We start from the raw sequence: 21,375 nt of genomic DNA, 5'->3' as shown, positions 1-21,375 counted from the left end.
TTTTAACCTTAGTGCTCCACAGCCTGCTGTTAAGGACAAATGTGCGGATTGTTTTAATGTTGTAAGCGATCACAATAAAAATTATTATTGGATTTTAATATTCTGTAAGCTATCTCTTTTTGGCTAGAAGAGTGGAATGTTTTCCAAACAAAACAAATACAAAAACAGTGCAAGTAGATGTTAAGCATAATTATTAACCATTTAAAACTGAACTCTGCATTTGGGTTATTTTCACTACAAGCGCCTCCTACCGGTTCTCCAAGTTCCTTGAGCTTATTCTTTAGTGCAACTATTTTCTGATCCTGGTCAGCCAGAAGAACCAGAAGGTCATCCTGTTCTTTTTTAGATTCTGCCACTTCCTGCTGCAATGTACTTTTGTCAGTTCGCAAAATAGCCACGGTGCTATTGGAAGAGTCCAGCTGTTGTTTCAAGGATGTCCTTTCCTCAGTGAGACTGGCAATTTCATTCTGGTGACAGGAGGGGGAAAAACAGTTACCTGCATTTTTTAAAGATGTGCATTTAGCAGCCACACACACTTCAGACCCAGCAGCTTTAATAAGGCTCCCACCCCAGCAGGACTTCAACGTTCTTTTAAGCTGTACACAGCCTGGATATCCAGCGTACAAGCTGCTTCTAACAAGATCTTCAGGGAAATGTCTTTTTCTTACCCTTCCATGGGATCACATTAAAACGAGACTAATTAACTGATGCCACATTGCCAAATGCAACGGGAGGCAGGAGAGCATTCGCCCCCCCCTCAAGATGGCCCCTTCCTATTGAACAGCTGGTAAGGCCAGCTTGGGAAGAGCAATTCTGCTGAGGTACTGGGGTTCCTCCCTTCCTGACCGGAGCGAGAAAAGGAGCAACCTCCCCCTCCATTAATCTTGCACCCAGCCTCAACTTGTTTATACTAAAAGAACTCAAATTACAAAAAATCAAATAAATGCAAGACATGGGAAATAGGCTGAATTCCGGGGCTTCGTATCTGCCCTCTCCACATGTATAGTCTGCCATCCAGAAGAACAGAATCTGAATGGTAGCTTCTCCAGAGAACAACTTGTCACCATAAAAATGTTTTCTCCAAGACAGCATGATGGAGCAGGATCCTCGGGAGTAGGACTACAATGCATCATTCTTTGAGGACTCCACAATGAAGGGCAGCGTCAGCAAAAGGGAATGCCTCTTGTAACATTTCATAAAGGCACAAACAGAAGCCAAAGCATCCATCTTGCTCTATCTTGTTCACTGTTGCTTTGCCCAAGGCAGCTGTGGAAATGCCAGCTCCTCCACTGGAATGCATCGCATTTCCTGTGGGGGAGATTTCTCTATGGCTTTATACACCATCTCCACAAATTCTTAAGCCAGCTGGATAGTTCTGCCTTAGATACTTAGTGCCTAAGGTCCCTAAAATGACACAGACAATGCTTTGTACTTTCTAACCTCAGACATCTTGTCCAGAACACGCCAGCACAAAGTGTGGAGCAGCAGTGGGAAGAGGAAGTCAGAGGAGTCAAAAACTCCATTGGCTGCTTCCCTCATTTGGACCTATGTTCATTTCCCAGATACCACATCCTTGCAGATACAGAACACAGGCTGGTTTCTAATAGTGAATACAGAAAACGTTGAGGAGGGAGAGGGAGACAAGGGACTTGCCTTGGTCTCCTCCCATGGGACAGGAAACAGACTTCCTTGTGCATCCAGACCCCCTGGGACCAGAGACCCAGGACTGTTCTGGGGCAGTCCAGCAGTATCCCAAAGAGACTGCAGACAGTGGCAGGACTACCCAGGAGCAGAGGGTTCAAGGGCGACGGGCATTGTGTATAGCGTCTCTTTAAACAGGTGCCTCACAGTGGATCCCGCACGCTTCCATCAAGTGTGCTGCTGCAATGGTTAGCGTGTAAGACTAGGATCTGGGAGACCCAGTTTCGAATTCCTACTCTGCAAGGAAGCTCTCTGGATAATCTTGGGCTAGACATTCTCAGCTTAACCTAAATCAAAAAGAGTCCAGTAGCACCTTTAAGACTAACCAATTTTATTGTAGCATAAGCTTTCGAGAATCAAGTTCTCTTCATCAGATGCATGATCCGAACGGATCATGCATCTGATGAAGAGAACTTGATTCTCGAAAGCTTATGCTACAATAAAATTGGTTAGTCTTAAAGGTGCTACTGGACTCTTTTTGATTTTGCTACTACAGACTAACACGGCTAACTCCTCTGGATCTATCAGCTTAACCTATTTTACAAGGTTACTGTGAGGATAAAACAGGGAAGGAAATGCGAAATAAAGCTGCCCTCAGCTCCTTGAAGGGAAGGGCAGGACAAAACGTGCCAGATAAAATGATACGAGGAACTCTGAGGGAAGAGCCACATGGAGCTGCTTCATCCGAGCCTTGGCCTGGGCCACGAAGGCCTTCCCGGACGGGCAGCTGCTCTCCAGGATCTCAAGCCGAAGTCTTTCACATCACCTGGGCCACCGGAGGCTTCCCATGGGAGTTGCCAGGGATTGGACCCGGAACCTTCCGCATGCCAAGCTCATGCTCTGCCACAGCCCCTCCCCAAGTCTACCAAGGACGAATGCTTAAATTAAAAATGCAACGTATTTCATGAAGAAGCAACCTTTAATTCTTTTGTTTCCTGCAAGAGTGCCGAGAGCCTTCCCTCCAAGCCGGCGGTCATTGTACCACCGTCTCCTGACACAGGGACTGGGGCTGCACTCTGCAAAGCAAAACACTGGCATTAGCGAATGCAACAGGACTCAAGGAAGGGCAGCCTGCACAAACATGGCCCACGTGGGTTGCCTTCGTTGCAGGGAGGAGAATGATGCTTGTTGGGGAGGTGGAAACTTTGGCTGGGATCTGCCAGCATTGAGGGGAGGGGGAGGCCAAAATTTCTTGAACAGATCAAGCGAAGAGCTGGCAGGTGCTCCTGGGCTAAGCCCTGTTAATGGAGGGAAGACTGGCGAGTGTTGCCAACGGGCTTCCCAACCCAGTTCAGGGGCTGCTTATTACCTTTAGAACATCCCACGGTCTGGGTCCCTCCTACCTACTGGATCACATCTCCCAATACAGTCCCATGCACCAATTGCGCTCTTCACGTAACCTTATGGTATCCTCACTTGGGTTTGTGCAACCCACAACCGCATTCCCTGATGTGGGGCCAGTTCTGGCTTGCCAGAAAGAGGGAGCAGCAGGGAGGGGTTGCTGGGCAGGAGGGGGGGGGGTCTATGTATGTTATTTTAGTGTTTATTGCAACTTGTAGCCTTTTCTACCAAGGACGAATATTAATGGTTTAAATAAATACATGTAATACATTCCTGACTACTTATGAATGATAAGGAACCAAAGAGACAGTTCTACAGGGTCACCATTTGCTGAAGAAGATCTTGTTTTTCCATCTGAAGTCTGGCAATATCAGTAGTCTGCAACTGGATTTGGGTTCTCAAGGTTTCAACTTCCTGTAGGAAAAGAAATCCAACTTTCAAACATGGCTATTGCTCATGAATGTGGCAGGCTATAAAGGAGGATCATTCAGAGCAGTTAAGCAGACAGCCATGACTTGTCTGATGCCCCACGTACAACGGGCACATGACTTGAACCAATTAAGAGACATTTGTTTTCCATATTCAGTTCTATTATGAAGAATGACAAGCGATGGCCTTAAGGTAAGCTAATTAAACCTCTGATGTTTAAGCTGTGTGAGCAACCTACATTGTGGACTAAGGGCACAAACACATATTTATTCAGGCTGTGAACATTTTTTCATGTATAGCTGCTTTGGGTCCCCAGTCAGGAAGAAAAACGGGATATACATTTTCCAACTGTGAGAAATAAAACCATCATCTTCTTAATTACAGCAAGCCATGATTTTACTACAGTCGGCAAAAATTTAGCCACACACAAAGTTACTTGTTTATCTTCATCTCTTAATAGGCACGAAGATTTTGCTTCAAGAGAAATAAAATCCTACTTAAACAGAGGAAGAATACATTTAGCTCTCAAATCTAAATATTCTGGACACTCCAAAAGAGTTATGTTCTAGACTGTCAATTCAGTTAGTGCCACATCCACAGAATCTGACAGAGGATGGAATCCAACAGAATTGCACTTACCGTAACTGCTGTTCATTGACGTCTTCTGTGCAGGCACACATGGGGACTGCACATGCACGCAGGCCTGCCAACTGGTACGGTACTTGCATCCCCAGTAAGCATGTGTGGCTTTTCCCGCTGAAATGGCACTGGGAGGTGGTGCCCCCCCCTCCAGTTTCACCTGAGCCGCTGGCCCGCAAAAAGCTAAGTAATGAAGAACACAGCGGGGCAGGAGGGAGGGTACGTGTGCCTGCACAGAAGACGTCAATGAGCCGCAGTTACGGTAAGTGCAACTCCGCTTTCATTGTCCATCTTCTGTGCAGTCCCACATGGGAGACTCACAAGCTTCTCACCTGGTGGTGGGTGTGGTCTTCACTGAAACAGTGAATGGAGCACAGCCTGTCCCACCACTGATTCTCTCCTCTCCATCACGTTCAAGGCATATTGCTTCACGAATGTGTCCAAAGGTGACCATGTAGCTGCACTGCAGATATTGTGTCAAGGGAGTCCCCTCAGGAACGCAGCCGAAGACGCTTGGGAACTTGTGGAGTGAGCTTTCACCTCCAACGCACACGGTAAGTTAGCCACAGCATAGCATTGTCTTATGGCCCTATTCCCCTTCTTAGGCCCAGCATAACACACACACAAACATTTATTCTTTCTAAATACTCCTGTACGATGCAAGTAAAAAAGTAGAGCCCTATGAACATCTAACGAATCTAAGGCCCTCTCAGAGTCCGTAGACAGTGCAGGGGAAAAAAACGGAGAGTACAATATCTTGGGATAAATGAAACTGATTCGCCACTTTGGGCCTGAATTTGAGGTCAGGTCTTAGCACCACCTTAACACCAATAGACTACATAGAATAAATCAGGATCTTAGCCCTAAATACTGGAAGCTTCGTGGACAAAAAGGCTCTCCAATTCACTTATGGTGGAATTGCACCCAAATCTATCTTTTCTTGCTGTCTGTTTCTAAGGCAATTTTCCAAATTACTAAGATTAGTCTACCCTTTTCTCCGAAGCGGTTTATATTTGATATCTGGAATGATATCCAAATTTCCCTTATTTCCAAATTATTCGCAGCTGGTGGTTTGACAATTGCCGCCTTTTGGTCAGATCCAGCTGGACCTTCCATGGATAGGCATGAGAATCTTTGGGAGATTGTGTTTTGGAGAAAATTGTGCACAATCCTTTTTTCTGTAGCTCGCAGCATAGTGCACAACGAAGCAGTTATGAAGAAATTTGGAATTCTGTCTTTGATTATCTGGAACTCAGAGGGAGCCTAGCACAGAAAAAAGACTATAGACTTTGGTTTTTTCTTTGATTGTCCTTACGTCTGAAGTGAGTATGTTCTTTTACATTCTCCAAGGGTCTAGTTGTGTTTATATTTGTGTACTTTTCTCTAGGGAATCTGGAAGGCATCCCCAAGGGAGCAGGGGTCTGACCCCCCCTAGGGAGCAGAAAGTTTTGGCTTTGGTGTTGTGGGATGTTGCGAATAAATTTATGTCCGGTGTTCCCCAGTCCTGGAAGATGGGACGGAGGTGTTGATGGGCCACTCGTACTGGGGTTTGAACACCCCGCTCAGGGTGTCAGCCTTGTTGTTTATGTCCCCTGCAATATGGATTGTTTGAGGTAAAACATTGTGATGTATTGCCCATTCCCACAATTCTGATGCTTCTGAGCAGAGAGTCAATGAGGCAGTTCCCTCGTTTGTTCAAATAATAGAGGGCGGCCGTGCTGTCTGTGTTGACCTGAACCCTCTTGTTCAGTAGAAGATCGGTAAGAGACGAGAGTAACGCATTGCCCTCAATTCCACCACGTTTATATGCATGTCCCCTTCTGAGTTTGACAATTCCCCTTGTATGGAGAGGTCACCACAGTGTGCTCCCCAGCCTCTAAGGGAGGCATCAGTGGTGATGGAGCTATCTGGGGAATGTATTCCGAATTGCACACCCCTGAGGAGATTCTTATTGGTTGTCCTCTAACGTAAGGATGTGAGGACAGACCTAGGTATGGAAAGTTTTCTCTGCTGGGAGTCCCTGAGTGGGTCAAAGTGTCTTATAAACCAGTTTTGTAGTGGCCTCATGTAGAGGTGGGCAAAAGGTGTGACATTAGTTGTCAAAGCCATGAGACCCAGTAGTTTTTATATCAGTAATGGTGGTTGGAACCGGTTCCTTTTGAATCTGGAGGCTAGGGGTTGCAGTGATCTTGCCCTGTCTAAAGGCAAGAAGGTCCTCCCTGTTACAGAGTGCAACCTGGCACCTATCAACTGGATGCCCTGGGTCAGGAGAAGGGAGGACTTCTTCCAGTTAATGACAAGTAGTAGGAACAGTTATATTAATGTGCTCACGGAATAGGGTTTTTGATTGTGCTACCAGGAGTCAGTTGTCCAGAAAGGGTTAGATGGAGCACCCCTTGGACCTGAGGTAAGCTACAACTACTGCCATACACTTTGTAAAGACACGGGATGCTGAGGACAGGTCAAAGGGGAGGACTGTGTATTGGAAGACCTCTCCCTGGAAGGAGAATCTGTGTTCTGGGTGTATGATGATGTGGAAATAAGCGTCATTCAAATCAACCACACCGAACCAATTTCCTGGTTCTAAGGACTGAAAGACACTAGAGAGTCAACATTCTGAACTTCTCAAGTTTAATAAACAAATTTATATTGCGGAGGTCTAGTACTGGACTGAGTCCACCATCCTTCTTCTCCACAATATCTGGAACAGAACCCAAACTATGAGTCGCCAGGTAACACGTGCTGTATGGCTCCCTTTGTCAGCAATTCCTGGATGACAGGAGAGAGTACTTCAATGGAACAGGTTGAAGAGTTTGTAGGGAGGGATAACTATGGCAACTCTGTGAAGTGTAGCCTGTAGCCTTGTCTGATGACCGAAAGGACCTAGGAGTCCGATGAAATTTAAGCCCAAGCCTTGTAGAAGGGGGCTAATCTGTTATGAAAAAGGAGAAGCTGTGCCTATTGAGGGGCGGTCAGTCAGAACAGCGATTTCTGGCCCTGACTCGACTTAGGGGATTGAGGTAGTTGTTGCCTAGGCCTGGATTTGCTAGGCCTCTTCGTCCCCGTTCTGGGGTAACTCTGGTAGCCTCTCTGTTGGTAGAGCTGATAAGAATACCTGGAGTGTTGATGGTATGGAGCACGCTGCTGGTATTGGTACTTCTGAGAGTGTTGTTGCTGTTGTTGTTGAGGAGCAATTACCCCTGGTTCTCTTTCATCTACTGTAGGGACTCGTCAGTAAGCTCCGAGAAGAGAGAGGTCCCTTTGAAGGAGTATTAAAGGCAGTTTTCCACTCATCTCCTTCTCTTATCCTCACTCTATAACAGGCATCTCGCGAATCCAGTTTGGTGAAGATTTTTCCTTGGGCAAGCACCCCCAACAGATCTCTTATGATGGGTAAGGGGTAGGCGTTTGACACCGATACGGCATTTAGCCCCCGATAATCCATGCATAGCCTCAATCCCCCATCCTTTTTCTTGCAAAACAGCACTGGAGCTGCATGGGTGGACTTACAGCAATGGTGGACTGATGTTGTAAATCAGTGGGAGATTATAAAAAAAAATGGAGCAAGCTAAGATGGATTATAAACAACAAGCAGATAAAAACAGATCTCCCCCCTGGAATTTGAAAGTGGAGGACAGTGTATATGTATCTACCAAGAATCTTAGAGGCTCCCAGCCCAGTAAGAAATTGGGGTGGAAGTATGTGGGCCCTTTCAAAGTATCCAAGTTAATCAACACTATTATGGTGGAGCTGGACCTTCTTAAAGAGTTTCAGACAAGTCCATCTAGTTTGCCACGTCAGTCTGCTGAAAAAGGATCCAGGGGTAGACAAATGGCAACCTGAGCCAGCCCAGCCCCCGCCTCTAATGATAGATGGACAACCACATTATGAAATCGACTTGATCTTGGACTCTGAGCTGAAAAAGGGGAGTGTTGTATTATTTGGTCCAATGGAAGTTCTTCCCTAAGAGTCAAGCTGCATGGATTAGAGCCACAGACATTCGAGCACCTAGGTTCTTAAAGGACTTTTGCAAAAAATATCCACAGAAACCTGGGGGAATTGATTTTTGGGGTGGCAGAAGATGTCAGGATGTCGGCATCTGCCAACTGTCTCAAGGGTGAGGGATGGTGCAGCTAGGTTTCCCTTTCAAAGCTGTACAGCTGGGAGCCTGGCCAAGTGGCCCTGAGTTCTCTAAGCATGAATGCCCAACCTCCCCCCAAAGGGGGGGGGGACTAGTTATCTCTGAAGTATGTGTGACTGTTTTTTTCATGTGCTTTATTCCTAACAAAGCCTTGGTAATATCATGACACTAGGTTTTACAATAAAGCTTAAAAAAAAAACCAGTGGAGTCTTTTGTGCTTCCTTGGCAAGATCCTTACAATAAGCGAGAGTCTTCTGTAGAGGAGGGGAAAGTAGTGCCCCCCACAGCTTCTTCGGGTGATGGATCCGAAGCTAGATCCAAGATGGCATCGGATCAGGAGCCTACGTGCTCACCATCATCGGAATCAGATGGAATCGACAACTGGGCTCGGAACCCATGAGATGGCGTGAAGGATACTGCTCGGGCTGGAACCAACATAGGTGGAGCTAGTTAGTTTGGTACCGAGGAGGTAGGAATCAAAGGCAGAATTGTTTGCAAGCAAGATAGGAAGTCTTGCCAGTTAGAGGCTTGAGCATAGGGTGTGCTGGCTGGCTATAGCGAGGCTAAAGCTGGGGTGTTCGGTAGTGTTGAGCCCCAAGTGGATCCCTGTAGCTGAGTCAGTTCCGAGAAGCTAGTCATTGGACTTGGGGGCACAGAAAAAGAAGTCAAGTTTGGATCCGGTGAGATGCTAGGTTGGAACGTTTCTGATGGGCTAATGTCTTCTTCCTCATGTTGCAGTGGTGGGGTGTGAGGTGGCGAGGGGGTCAGCAGTGTCTTGAGGGTCTCCTCCTCTATGATAAGGGAAGGAGTAGAGGCCAAAGAGTGGTGATGCCAGCGGGAAGGAGTGGAGGCCAGGCGCTTTGGGTGTTTGGACTCATCCTTTGCCTTCTTCACTGGGGGCTCCGAAGCTGCACGCTCAGTCCATTCTGGGGAGCGGTGTTTTCTAGATTCCAACTTCGGTTTCAAATGTTGGGTTGGAACCGAGGTGTCTTTAGATGGAGTGGTCATCAGAACCGGGGGTCGGATCCGGGGTACCCGCTTTGGGTGGTGTCTTGTCAGATCACACTTTCAGTTCCTGCTCAGCAGATGGTGCGGCCGGCTTTTCAGAACTCACGAGGGGCATTTCCCAAAGCGCTGCTTTTAAACGCACAGCACGATCACGTCTCGCCTTAGATGCGAAGTGCTGGCAGTGCTGGCAGGCCCTGACGTTGTGTCCCTCACCTAAGCAGAGGAGATAGAGACTGTGCTCGTGTGAACGCGGCATCTTTCTGTCGCATTGTACACACTTTTTGAATAATGCCTTTTGAGACATAGCTCACACTGATGTAGCAATCCAACAATCCAAAAGATAACAGCAAGAGAAGTATGGAGCGAGAGAGAAAGAGAGAGCGAAAAACGTTTCTCAGTGGCAGCAAGAAAGGAACTGAGGGAAGAGGGGTCGCTCCGCCTGGCAACACTATGTTCTGGTGGGAAGGCTGCATGCATGTGTGCTGCCGGCCAGGAGCACCCTCTAGCATTTGAGAGCCTGTAAATCTTTCCTGGCAGCTGGCTTGCGCCAGCGCAGTCCCAATGTGGGACTGCACTGAAGACCAAAGATGAACAGTGACAACCACCTGGGCTGAACTGAATTCCATACCCTTCAGTAAATTTCTATTATCTCTCCATCGATTTACAGAGTTCACCACGGCCCTCTGTACTGAGTACCTCTTATTCAGACCTTGAGATTTAAAATCATGTACAGCCAAAAACCATAATAGTAGTTTGCACATGTGCAACCTTGTCAATGGGGTGACCGATGTTGTGGCAGCCATCAAACCAAAAGGGTTTGGATATTTAAAGCCGATTGAAATCTGTAACAGGCAAATTGCTCTACCATCTTACTGATTCTATCTGCCCTCTCTTGTGGTAAAAAGCCTCTGTTTCTATTGCTATCCAGAACAGCCCCAATGAACTGTACCCTTCTGGATGGTATAAGGGAAGACTTTAAAATTCACAATCAGACCTAGCTTGGTACAGGTATTAACTACTAAGTCTATATGTTTCTGTAGGAGCTCACTGGATGACGCTGTCAGAAGCCAATCATCAAGACAGGAATAAAAGACGTACCCCTGCTTCCTCAGGTAAGCTGCTACAACAGCCATGCACTTAGTAAAAACCCTTGGGGCTGTAGAGAAGCCAAAGGGTAACACCTGATACTGGAAAATATTGTTATTGCAAAAAAAAAAAAAAAAAAAACCCAACCCACAGAAACCGTCTGTGGGATGGATGTATAGCAGTATGGAAGTATGCATCCTTCAAATCCAATACCATGAACCATATGGTAATAACTGTAAGACCATATTGAGCGTCACCATTTTAAACTTCTTAGTGCAGATGAACCTGTTTAGTCCCCTAAGATCTAAGATAGGTCTAACGCCCCCCTCTTTCTTATCGACCAAAAACATTCTGCAGTAAAATCCCCGTTGTGATTCATCATTGGAAACTTGTGCCACAGCTGCTTTCTTAACTAGTTCCCAAAGGTGACTGGCTGATCTAGGCCTGGTCAGAATTGCTTCTGCCCTGGCACCTCCTCACTGGAGGTCCACTGCTGGCCCTGTTGAGTGCGGTTGTTAGACCACCCTCTCCGATATTGTCCCTGCTGAGACTGAGACTGTCTGTATGGGTCCTGAGGATACGGCTGGTAGCGATATGACTTCCCTTTATAGGGTTGCTGCTGCCAATACTGGTACCGCTGAGTGGGTAGCTGCTTAGGTGGAAGCACGCCATAAGAATGGGCTGTCTGGCGGTCTTTTCTCTTCTGAAAAAGATAAATCATCAGTTTTACTGGAGAATAAAGTTGATCCCTTGAACGGGGAGATCCTCAATTTTGTTCCTTATCTCCAAGGGTAGAGCCGTGGCACGTAACCAAGCATGCCTCCGTAACACCACAGAGGATGCCAATGGCCTGGCAGCCAAGTTATGCCCTGCATTACTCTGTTGTTTGAAGAGTTCCAGGGCCTCCTTCTGGATGACTCTGGCTAATGTCTTCTGATCCTCAGGCAATTTTTCAATGAACGATGTCAGTTGGTTCCAAAGAAAGATCTGGTAGGCTCCCATAATAGCTATGTAGTTTGCTATTTTCATGTTAAGAGCAGCAGAGGAGTACAATTTCCTACCCAACGAGTCAAGCTTCCTGCTTTCTTTGTCAGCTGGAATGGTGTGGGAGCCCTGTCTCTGGCGCGCCCGCATCTCCTCCATCCCCAGCAATGACGGTGTGTGTGTGTGTGTGTGTGTGACTGAACAAGAAGGTGCAAATATCCTCCCTGGTCTTACAGAGCCCTTCTGACTTTCTGGAGGTACAGTGAGCTGAAGCTGACTTTTCGCATATTGTGTTGATTAGCTCCACCAGGCCCTCTATGATAGGAAACGCCACATTAGAAAGGTTCCCTGAATAGAGGTGTTGAATATCTTGTCTTTTGGTTTGGGGTCAACAGCAGATACATCTATCCCTAGCGCACAAGCCATCTGCAACATTTGTTCTGTGTATAACCAACAGTCCTCACTAGGGGACACCTGGCTGGTTCCCATAACCACTTCGTTGGGGGAAGGATCTGATGCCGGGCTGGGACTCCGCTCCTGACCCCTCTCTGAAAGTTGGTATGACATCGTGGATTCATGGATCTCTTATGGTGACCTGGATCCCCTGGGCTCTTCAAACACATTGAGCCAGTTTGGTGTAGCGGTTAAGAGCGTGGGACTCTAATCTGGAGAGCCGGGTTTGCTTCTCCACTCCTCCACTTGAAGCCAGCTGGGTGACCTTGGGTTAGTCACGGCTCTCTGGAGCTCTCTCAGCCCCACCCACCTCACAGGGTGATTATCATGAGGATAATAATAACACACTTTGTAAACCGCTCTGAGTGGGCATTAAGTTGTCCTGAAGGGTGGTATATAAATCGAATGTTGTTGTTGTTGTTATTATTATTATCATTCCAATGCTATAGAATGTGTACGGTAGGGTTCCCCAAAATCCAGGCCATATTTGGATGGAGCCTGTTGAGACCACTCCTATCCTGATCGAGGATCTGATCCTGGATCAGATCAGGCACAAATCTCTCCTGTAGTTCACCTTCCTCAGCAGAGGAGTGATATGATGGGGACCTCGAACGAAAGGCTGGTCTCCGTGGTCTGTCCCTGGGACAGTCTCAGGAGGTTCAATATGGGTTTGCAGGTGCTTAGTTTTACAGTTGGCTTTCTTGCAGGGAGGCTGAACAAACTCGGGTTGATCTGCACTTTTCGGATCCATGGTCTTTGGATCCATGCTCTTTGTGTCTATGCTCTTTGGATCTGTGTTCCTAGGATCCACATTCCTCGGATCTGAAACCCTCGACTCCGAGTCCTTCAGAGCCGATCTATCTGGCTCTCATCCTTTCGATTCCGGGCGACTTGGATCCGACCGTTTCTTCTTCGACTTCAACGTGGTCGGCACCAGCTCAGATCTCGCAGGTGACTTTGAAGGCAGTCTGTCGACTCAGGGAGCGCCTCAGCGAGACTTTGAGTCTCAAATGCCTGGATCCGGGGTCGATTCCAAGATGGATCCGAAGACGGACCGGATGGTGTCGAGTGGGAAGAAGGGCGACAGATCTGTGTCGACTCCAAATCTGAGGTCGGGCGATCTCCGCTCCCTGATGGAGGTAAAGGAGTCATTTTGGAACATCCAATGCCTTCATCGCCCTCTCCCACAATAGAGCTTTGAGCCTCGTGGCCCTTTCTGCTCCGGCCTTGGGGGTAAATTTACAGCAGTGCTCACAGACTTGCACGTTATGTCCTTCCCCCAGGCACTCAAGACAGACAGAATGACTGTCTGTTCTGGTCATCTTAGTGGCACAAGTGAAGCACCTCTTAAAAAGAGCTTTATCAGCCATAATTAGCAAATTTCTCACATCTCCTTCCTTTCTTTTCTTTTTCTAGCTCGAGCGGAACGAGTAGAGCCTTCCCGGTCATTGGCAAAGAAGGAATTGGAGGGTGGGGGCCGCTGCCAGTGCCGTTTCGGTGGGAAAAGCCATGCATGCGCACTGGGGAGGCAAGCGCCCCCTAGCAGACTTTTAGCTTAAAACCTACTGATTGGCAAGGCTGCATGTGTGCGCAGTCCCCATGTGGGACTGCGCAGAAGACAGGCAATGAACACAAAACCTTCTTAACAATGCTGCTGATAGCAAGGTGTTCAAACGTAAAATCAGAAATACCTTTCTATGCCTTGGGAGGGTGAACTCAAACAAATAATTTGGCATTTTCATCAGAGCAGGGATACAAACTGAAAGAGAAGAGCATACTCTGCGAGCTCTAAGAAACACACTATTATAATCAAGATCCCTGTGATGTCCTTTGATTAACATACTCAGTTCATTACTACTCAGATGCTATCATATCATGGGCGATGTCCAGACACGATAATTTATACTCCAAATACTTATCCCAGTTACTCATATGAGGATCCAGCATAACTAATCCAAGGAGACCCGGTTCTCAGTCTGATTTCAAAATGCTAATTTTCAAGTTAAATGCTCTCCACCAAGCCTTTGCTTCATAAGACATCTCCCCAATCTTGGCTCTCAAAGCAATTTCTGACACACATCTTGGAGTTCCCAAGAAGAAATATAGTTTCACTCATTGTCAGAGGTACCAAAATACCTAAAGACACTTTGCACAACTGAGGGTCATCTTGGTTTGATGTCTGGCCAAAGATCAAGTCTGGAATGGATATCTGTGTGTGTATCATGTTTTGCTTGTTTCCCAGTTCCTTCATAAAATAGGACAAGACGGTTGGCTGCAACTGTTGCAACTGATGCGACATGAACTGGCATCCCAGTACAAAGGAAAGACCTCTGGGGCACCTTACCCTGTGCAGTTCACTATCCACCTCGAGACCACGGTGAGTCTGTGAAGACCGATCAGCTGTTTCCATTGCTAGTGGTGAACACTTCTGGAAATATCAGAAAGGAACAAAAAATAGTCCGTTCAACGAAACACCTCACCCCAAGAATCTCAGCAGCTGTCGCATCAACAGGGTTTGAGGCCTTATAAGTTTAAATACAGGTTCAAAGTATGAACACTGCTTCCAGCTGTCTTCGAAGTCAGGGGGAAACTCTATCGCATTTTCAGAGGTCAGGCATTACTGGCTCAGTGCTTTTATACAAATATACAAACCTTTAATTCAGCTCTTCCTTGCATTATCTTATACTTTTGCCTCAGGCTTTGGTCACAACCAACACTATTTTACTTCCATGCAAACAGAGCTTCGGGTGTTCTCTACTTTACCCAGGCTTATACTTTGAGAACGCCTTTCCTTTGGGGTTTGAATCCCACTGCCCACACCACCTGTGGCATTTTGCCCTGTCTGTATGGCCTATATGCTGCTGCCTCCCAAAAGGTTTTCACTGCCACTAAAGGCTTTTGCCTTAGACTTCCTCGTTTTAATTGGTATTATAGGAAGGCTCGTCATAGGTGGCGGTTTGACAGAATGTTCAGCATGTGAGGGTGATCATGAGGTAAAAGAAGGGATCTTGCTTAAACAAAAGCAGAATTTTTAAGTATGTATGTGTGGTGGTTATAGAGTACCGATAAGCGTACTGGCTTCAGAATAGTTCTTAAGCTTGGTGGTCTCAAAAACAGTGACGTATAATTCACAGACCAAAGACGAATTTTCCACAGAGATATCCACCAACAGGATAAACACACCTCTCATTCACGCAGGGCTTTCTGCACGGCATGCCTGACCTAGAGAGATATCCACTCTCTGAGATACACACAGACTGAACCCAGGCACGCCCACACTTTGCCTGCCTTAGCCAGAAAGAACTCTCTCCCTCAGCACTCCCACGAGAAACCGCTTTGCTCCACCCATGGGGAGCAGCTACCGTCCAATCACAGCTCACTTCACTCACCCTCCCCCCCCAGCCCCCCCACCTCAGAGGCCTGCAATTAAACCCACAGGAACAAATATTAACCCCCCCCCACATTAACCAGTAGAAATGAAACCCAAACTTAACAACATGCAGAACATTACATGCCTTCTGAGTCAGGCCCTAGGCCTGCGCGGGTCAGTCTTGTCTATGCCGACCAGCAGCAGCGCTTGGTCTTTCACACCGCCCACTACCTGGTCCTTTCAACCAGGGACTGAGCCTGTGACCTTCTAGATATGCCAAGTGGATGCTCTGACCCTGAGCCACCCTGACCCAGTCCATGTGGCAATTTATCTACAAGCAACCAGAGTTGCCATTTTTAACTATCACTGATGAAGACACCATTTTAATGCTATTTGAGCAACTTCCTTTGTTATGACAATTGTACACATAAATGCCACCATATGCCACAAGTAATTATAATGTGTCTCTTACAATGCAGATAGGGAGGGCAAAAACGAACACGCGTGATCAGTGATTAGGACAACCCCTCTTACTCGGAGGACAGAGAGCAGTCGAAAGACAAGCACGTGGATGCCTCCTGCCTTATGACTCCAGAGGTACAACCTCCTAACAGGAGCGCTCCTGGGACTGAAAATCAGAATGCGGGAAGCAGCCATCAAGGCTAACAGAGAACCCTCCGTCCCCCTCCTGACTTTGGAGCCGGAAGGCATTCCTCACAAACACTACCGAAAGTTTCAGATCAGAGGTTAATAGGCAACATCTAGGAGTGGATTGCTCACCAAAGTTTCAATCAAAGAATCCTTTTCTCTCAGCTGTTCCTCCAGAAGTTCAAGCCTGTGCTTCAGTTCTTCTGCCTCCTCACGCAATCTGCTTACTTCTTCGGGCTGAACACCGTTCATCTGCACCACATCGTTGCAGGAACTATGATGGTGATTGTCTTTTCCTATTAGTCAGATTAGAAAGCGATTTGCAGGGCTCAAGGATGGATTTCCTACAACAAGTTTTATTCCAAAGAACATTTTGAACCAATCCCCCTTAGCGGTGCCGCCACAAGATAACTGGGTGGTATCCAAAGAGTGTCCTTCTGCCCATGGAAAGCGTCTTCCACTTGCAGGAGGCTGCTGTGTACCTCGTGTGAGAGTGTTTCAAAGGAAAAACGTTCTGCTTCTGAGAGGGGCAGCGGAAGGACGGGAACAGCAAGAGAACCTGCCATGTGCAGCGTCACAGAGACTCTCTCATGAATGGCTGCAGAACAGCGCAAAGGGAGAGGCAGTACTGAGAGTTGCCGTAGCATGGTGGTTGAGTGGTTGGGCTGAGAATCAGTACTCTGCTGGTTTGAACCCCACGACTGGCCTGAGCTGAGTAGGTGGCCTTGGGTCAGCCACTCCTCTCAGCTTCAGCTCTCCAGCTGTATTGTGGGAGTAATAACAACACAAACTTGTTCGCTGCTCTGGGTGAGGCACTAATCGGTCTAGAAGAGCGGTATTCATTGTCGTCGTCATCATCATATTCTGCTGTTTTATGATTCTCTGGATATTACTTCATGCCTTATGGTAATTTACAGCAGGATAAACAAGTGGGCTCCTGGCCAATTACCGGACCCTCACAGCACTGCAAATGGGAGTGGACTGGGTGGGCCTTGGTTTAACCCTTTAAGGCATGGCTGATGTTCTCAAGCAAGTCTTGAAACTACAACACACGAGTTGTGCCTTGTCAAGTCAGCACAGCCTTCGTTTTAAGGTATCTACAATCACCTCCTTTCATGAAGATAACATGGGAGCTCTTGAGAGAAAACCAGACTAGTGTCAATATTTTACACAATATTCTTTTACTCAGAGTTCTTTAGCCTAGATTCAAATCATGCTCAGATTCTGAAATAAACATCTTCTGACATAACAAGCTTCTTCCCTGCTCACATGTGTCAAAATATGGGACAGGAACAAAAGACAGGCTGCAAAAGCATTAAAAAGACTGCTATAGACAGCCAGAGGAAAACCTCGAGGCTTCCTTCACATCAAAGTGGAAGGGTGGCCTTGGAGCTCGGGGCTGCAGCTGTGGCTAGCGGCTACGATACTCAACAGGCCCCTCCTGCCAAGAGACGAATACTCTCCAACAGAAGGGAGAGGAGAGAACCAAGACCCTTCTGCGCTAAGCTTCTTTAGTATCTCAGAAGCGATTCTGCCTGGCTGTTTATAAAGCTAGTGGCTGAGCAGAGCCAGGACAGAATTTATTTGTTCAGAGCCGTTAATGCAATTTCCCAAGTGTAATGTGAAATCGTACGACCTGCACACGTTGCCCCCATCTGAACTCTACAACACACGCAGCTTACAACACACTGTTTGCAGCAGTACCTAGTTGCACTTTTAGCAGATTGTACTGGTCCTTGTGTTGCTGGATTTGTGACACTTGCTGTGTGGTTGTTGTCTGTAGTTGTTCATTTTGCACTTTTAAAGATTCTACCTGTTTCTTCAATTCTTCAAGTTCCTGATCCTTTAAAATAAAACAGACGCTTAATAACCTGAGAAACACACTTGTTAACATGTTTTTATGGTCACTTAAAAAAATCACATCGATACTTTTAGGACTTTGGAAATCAGCACTCAGAGACCGTTACCTATAAACCCAGAGGCATTTCTGAGTGTGGGAATGCAGTGGAAAACTATCACTCGCAAGAAACTAAAGCGGGGGGATTTGAGGCGTGCAAGACACAGTGGCACCTGGATCAAGGCACTGTCTTAAAGTCTGACAGTGGAGAACAAGAAGTTTCCTGAGCAGCCACACTAGAGTACCTGCACACCTCATGAATAGTCACGCCACGCGCTACGCCCTCACTCCAGCCTCCTCAGTCTTGAGACTGTCCTCTGATCTGTGACTGCATCTATCTGGATCGTGCCCTTCCCCACCCCCTCTTGCTCTTTAGAGATTTTCATGAACGCTGTACAAGGCAACTCAGCCACTACCAAGCCTCACATGTGTCACATAGGTTTAATGTTAACAGGATAATATTGGAATCTATTAAACAGTGGAATAAAGTCAGTCACAGGTAGAATCTCACCCCAAATCTCACTCCTTCAGAAGTCCACATCTGCACAGCAGCCTCAATTTCCCTTTACCCTCCGCCCACCATTTCTTTGCTTCCACTAATTCTCAATGGCAGATTTCTCCAGAATTTCAGCCACCTGGGCCATGTGGCTGAACGTGGAGACCTGATGTCGGAAGATCAGGCTGGGTACAGGAGCAGGAAGAGCCAGATACAAGTTTGGAACCTGAGCCTGGAAAGTTGAACTGGCAGCTCTGGTGCAAGTTACCACTGTCTAAAAACTGATTTAGTGTGGAACATTCCTGACCTGTTATTCTGCGAACAGCGAAAAATAAAATCAAACACTTTTTTTATCACCTTGTTACATTCTTCATATAATGTCAGCACACTGTATATTCAGAAAGCTGCCAGTTGTATTGGTTCTTTAACTCTGGACATATTTCCAAATGCGTTTGTCTCTCTCTGCCTAAGAATGAAGTCGGGAGGGGCCGCGGCGTAGTGGCAGCACATCCCCTGGGCATGCAGAAGGCCCCAGGATCAGTTCCCGGCACCTCCACTTAAAGGGACCAGGTAGGCGGGGGTGGGAACGGCCTCCGCCCGAGACCCCAGAGAGCTGCGGCCGTATCGCACCTTGATGGGCCAAGGGTCTGATTCAGTCTAAGGCAGCTTCATGCACGCCGGTGAGCCACAGAACCCACTAAGGCGGGATTGTGTTTCTTTTCTAATCTGTCTTACTCAACTATAACATTATTTTAAATCTTTTATGTAGAAAAATGAACTAGACATAGATAGTTTCAAGTGGGTCTGCAGTAGAAGGGCAAGGCTAGAATCCAATAGCAGCAGAAACCAGAGAGAGCTTGGCTCTTGAAAGCTTCCACTGTGGAAATCTTGCTGGTCCTTAAGGTGCCGCTGGACTTGACCCCTGCTCTAGCAACACGTAAGAACAGCTCATTACACTCTGAAGGACTGCTCCTACAAGTACCCACCAACTCTGCACTGAGCTGCCCAAGGATACCCGTGACGATCCCAGTCACGTTTGCCCTGATAAATTCATGCGCTATCCCAGCTGCTGACATGGCTAAAATAGAACCAGGGGTATGATTTACCTGGACCCGAATGACGCTTTTATAATGTGTCACTATGTTATCATGTTGTTCTAATGTCTTCTTCACCTCTTCTTCCTTTTTATCTTCTTCAGTAGTTTTGTAAATTGCCTTTGTTATAATTCCTGTAAAACAACAACAACCCTATAAGGTAGATTAAGATGAGAGGAAGTGACTGGCCCGAAGCCACTCAGCAAACTTCAAGGTAGAAGGGCGACCTGAATCTGGGTCTCCTAGATCCTAACCACTACAGCACACTGGCTCTGGCTGGCCGGAGTGGTTGTGGGTTTTCCTCCACTTCTGCTCTACCTGCTTAATCGCGGCATCGTCCCAAGCTCCTTTAGAAACCAAGGAGCTGTCTGAGTCCCACAAGAGGAGGGAGGGCGTTTCGGAGCACAAGGTCAACCACAGCTGAGAAAGCAGCGCTAGTAGCAGCGCTAGTAGCTGGAAACCCTCTCAAGTTCATAGGAAATCTGTTCGCACTGACCAGCCTTCACTGGCAGATCATCCAAACTCCTCAGCCACCCTCACGGAGAACCTCAGTTTGTCAGTCGCGGTGCCCAAAGAACACAGAAACTTGTGGCTTTATAACGGGACCACCACCCCTCCCTCTATGCCTAGCGGACCTGAAAGAATCAAACTGCTCTAACCTCATGACTTCCAGTAAAAAGATACTCTAAATGTTCAGATTTCCTTTATTATTAAACAAGAGGATATAAATCACCATTGTTTGCTTCCAATGCATCAGGAAAGTACACTAAAACACTTGCTGCTACTATTTTGGTTTATATTTTTATCTGGGATAGAAAAGAGGTCCCAGGGCATCATCAAGCCACTCAGTAATCCAGACTTTTACAAGTTGTAATCCTATTGAGTCTTGTGAGAGGCCTCTACGGAGTTAGGCATGCCCACGGACCTTTTCAAGGAGTCTCTGAACACCCAAACTAGTGCGGGTGTCCTCGCCAGAGTGCCTGGCAAGGATCCAGGACCCCCCAGTCCTTGCCTTGCCATGAAGCCTGCAGTCTTTGCCAGGCTGGGTTGTTCCGAGGCAAAACGCCCTGAGCTCCATGGAGGAAGGGAGGAATAAAATACACTTGGACACCGCAACCCATATTTTCACCCCATGCATCATAGCAGGTTTGAGCTAGCCCTGGTTCCTATTTTAAAAAATGCATCCTGTAATTTAGTTAAGAAAACTGAGTTCTAACCAGGGGCTATTTTGAATTTTTAGTTCAGAAATCTAAGTAGTAAAACACACAACTAAATCGATGTGAGTTTCCATGCCTTACCTTCTAGTTCTTTTACCAGCTTGGTGAACTCGTGATCAAACATCACGTAGTCTGGGTTCGAAAAGCTGGGCTGAGGTTTCTGAGCTGCTCGGGAGTAGAGCTCGTGTTTGCTAATGAATCCCAGCTTCTCAGTGAAGTTTTCCTTGCCAATCCTTTTTTCTATCAGTTGCTTTAGTTTCTCTCTAGGGAAAAAGAATGCTGGAATTACCCAAACCACTGAAAACTGCTCACCTCCAGGTCAATTCCTATTATCAAATAAATCTACTTTGAAAGAAAATGTGCAGAATACAGATACCGGCCACAGAGAAAGTCAAAGACAAAAAACGCTGTCAGCTGTCTACAAGACCTCAAAAAGATTGGAATGGATCAGCGGATCCTTTTGGACGAGACCACAAGAGTAGGGTCAGCAGAGCGCAAAGGCCAGAGGCCAGATTGCAGGGACCAGGGGGTGGGGGAGTGGGGAAGAGCCAGAGAGAAGGGCAAAGAGTAGACGGGCAAGGAGGGTGGGTGTCTTAAGAATCAGCAGTCGTTGTTTATTTCTATGGGCAATGTACAATATATTGTTGAAGGGATGTTTCAGTAGCAGTTAATTTTAGCTTCTAAACATCTGAGCCTACTAATAACAAAACCCCAAGGCCTGCACCAGCCACTTTCTCTTGCTAATCATGTGTTCATGTATTGTCTATTAGAGGTAGGCACGGACAGGGAAAAATCACGGGCCATCAGGCTGTGGTCCGTTGCATTTCACGGACCATGAACTTTTAACAGACCCGCCCAGGTTCACGGATCG

General features: G+C 46.9%; 1 protein-coding gene across 3 annotated transcripts in view; it reads right to left on the bottom strand.

Annotated features, from left to right (window-relative positions):
* Positions 1 to 21,375, bottom strand: part of USO1 (USO1 vesicle transport factor) — a 92,400-nt gene that overhangs the window by 5,553 nt on the left and 65,472 nt on the right. For all 3 annotated transcript variants that reach the window (XM_054991380.1, XM_054991378.1, XM_054991379.1), the window contains 8 exons: positions 20,586 to 20,767; positions 19,300 to 19,421; positions 17,505 to 17,643; positions 15,933 to 16,096; positions 14,127 to 14,210; positions 3,367 to 3,456; positions 2,619 to 2,717; positions 252 to 467 (listed from right to left, as the gene is read on the bottom strand). In XM_054991380.1, the coding sequence (XP_054847355.1) occupies positions 252 to 467; positions 2,619 to 2,717; positions 3,367 to 3,456; positions 14,127 to 14,210; positions 15,933 to 16,096; positions 17,505 to 17,643; positions 19,300 to 19,421; positions 20,586 to 20,767 (1,096 nt within the window). The remainder of the gene's footprint in view (positions 1 to 251; positions 468 to 2,618; positions 2,718 to 3,366; positions 3,457 to 14,126; positions 14,211 to 15,932; positions 16,097 to 17,504; positions 17,644 to 19,299; positions 19,422 to 20,585; positions 20,768 to 21,375) is intronic.

The sequence above is a fragment of the Eublepharis macularius genome, chromosome 11 (genome assembly GCF_028583425.1).
Source record: "Eublepharis macularius isolate TG4126 chromosome 11, MPM_Emac_v1.0, whole genome shotgun sequence".
Lineage (NCBI taxonomy): Eukaryota > Metazoa > Chordata > Lepidosauria > Squamata > Eublepharidae > Eublepharis > Eublepharis macularius.
The sequence above is the reverse complement of the archived record's forward strand: the minus strand, read 5'-3'. Positions and strand labels throughout refer to the sequence as shown.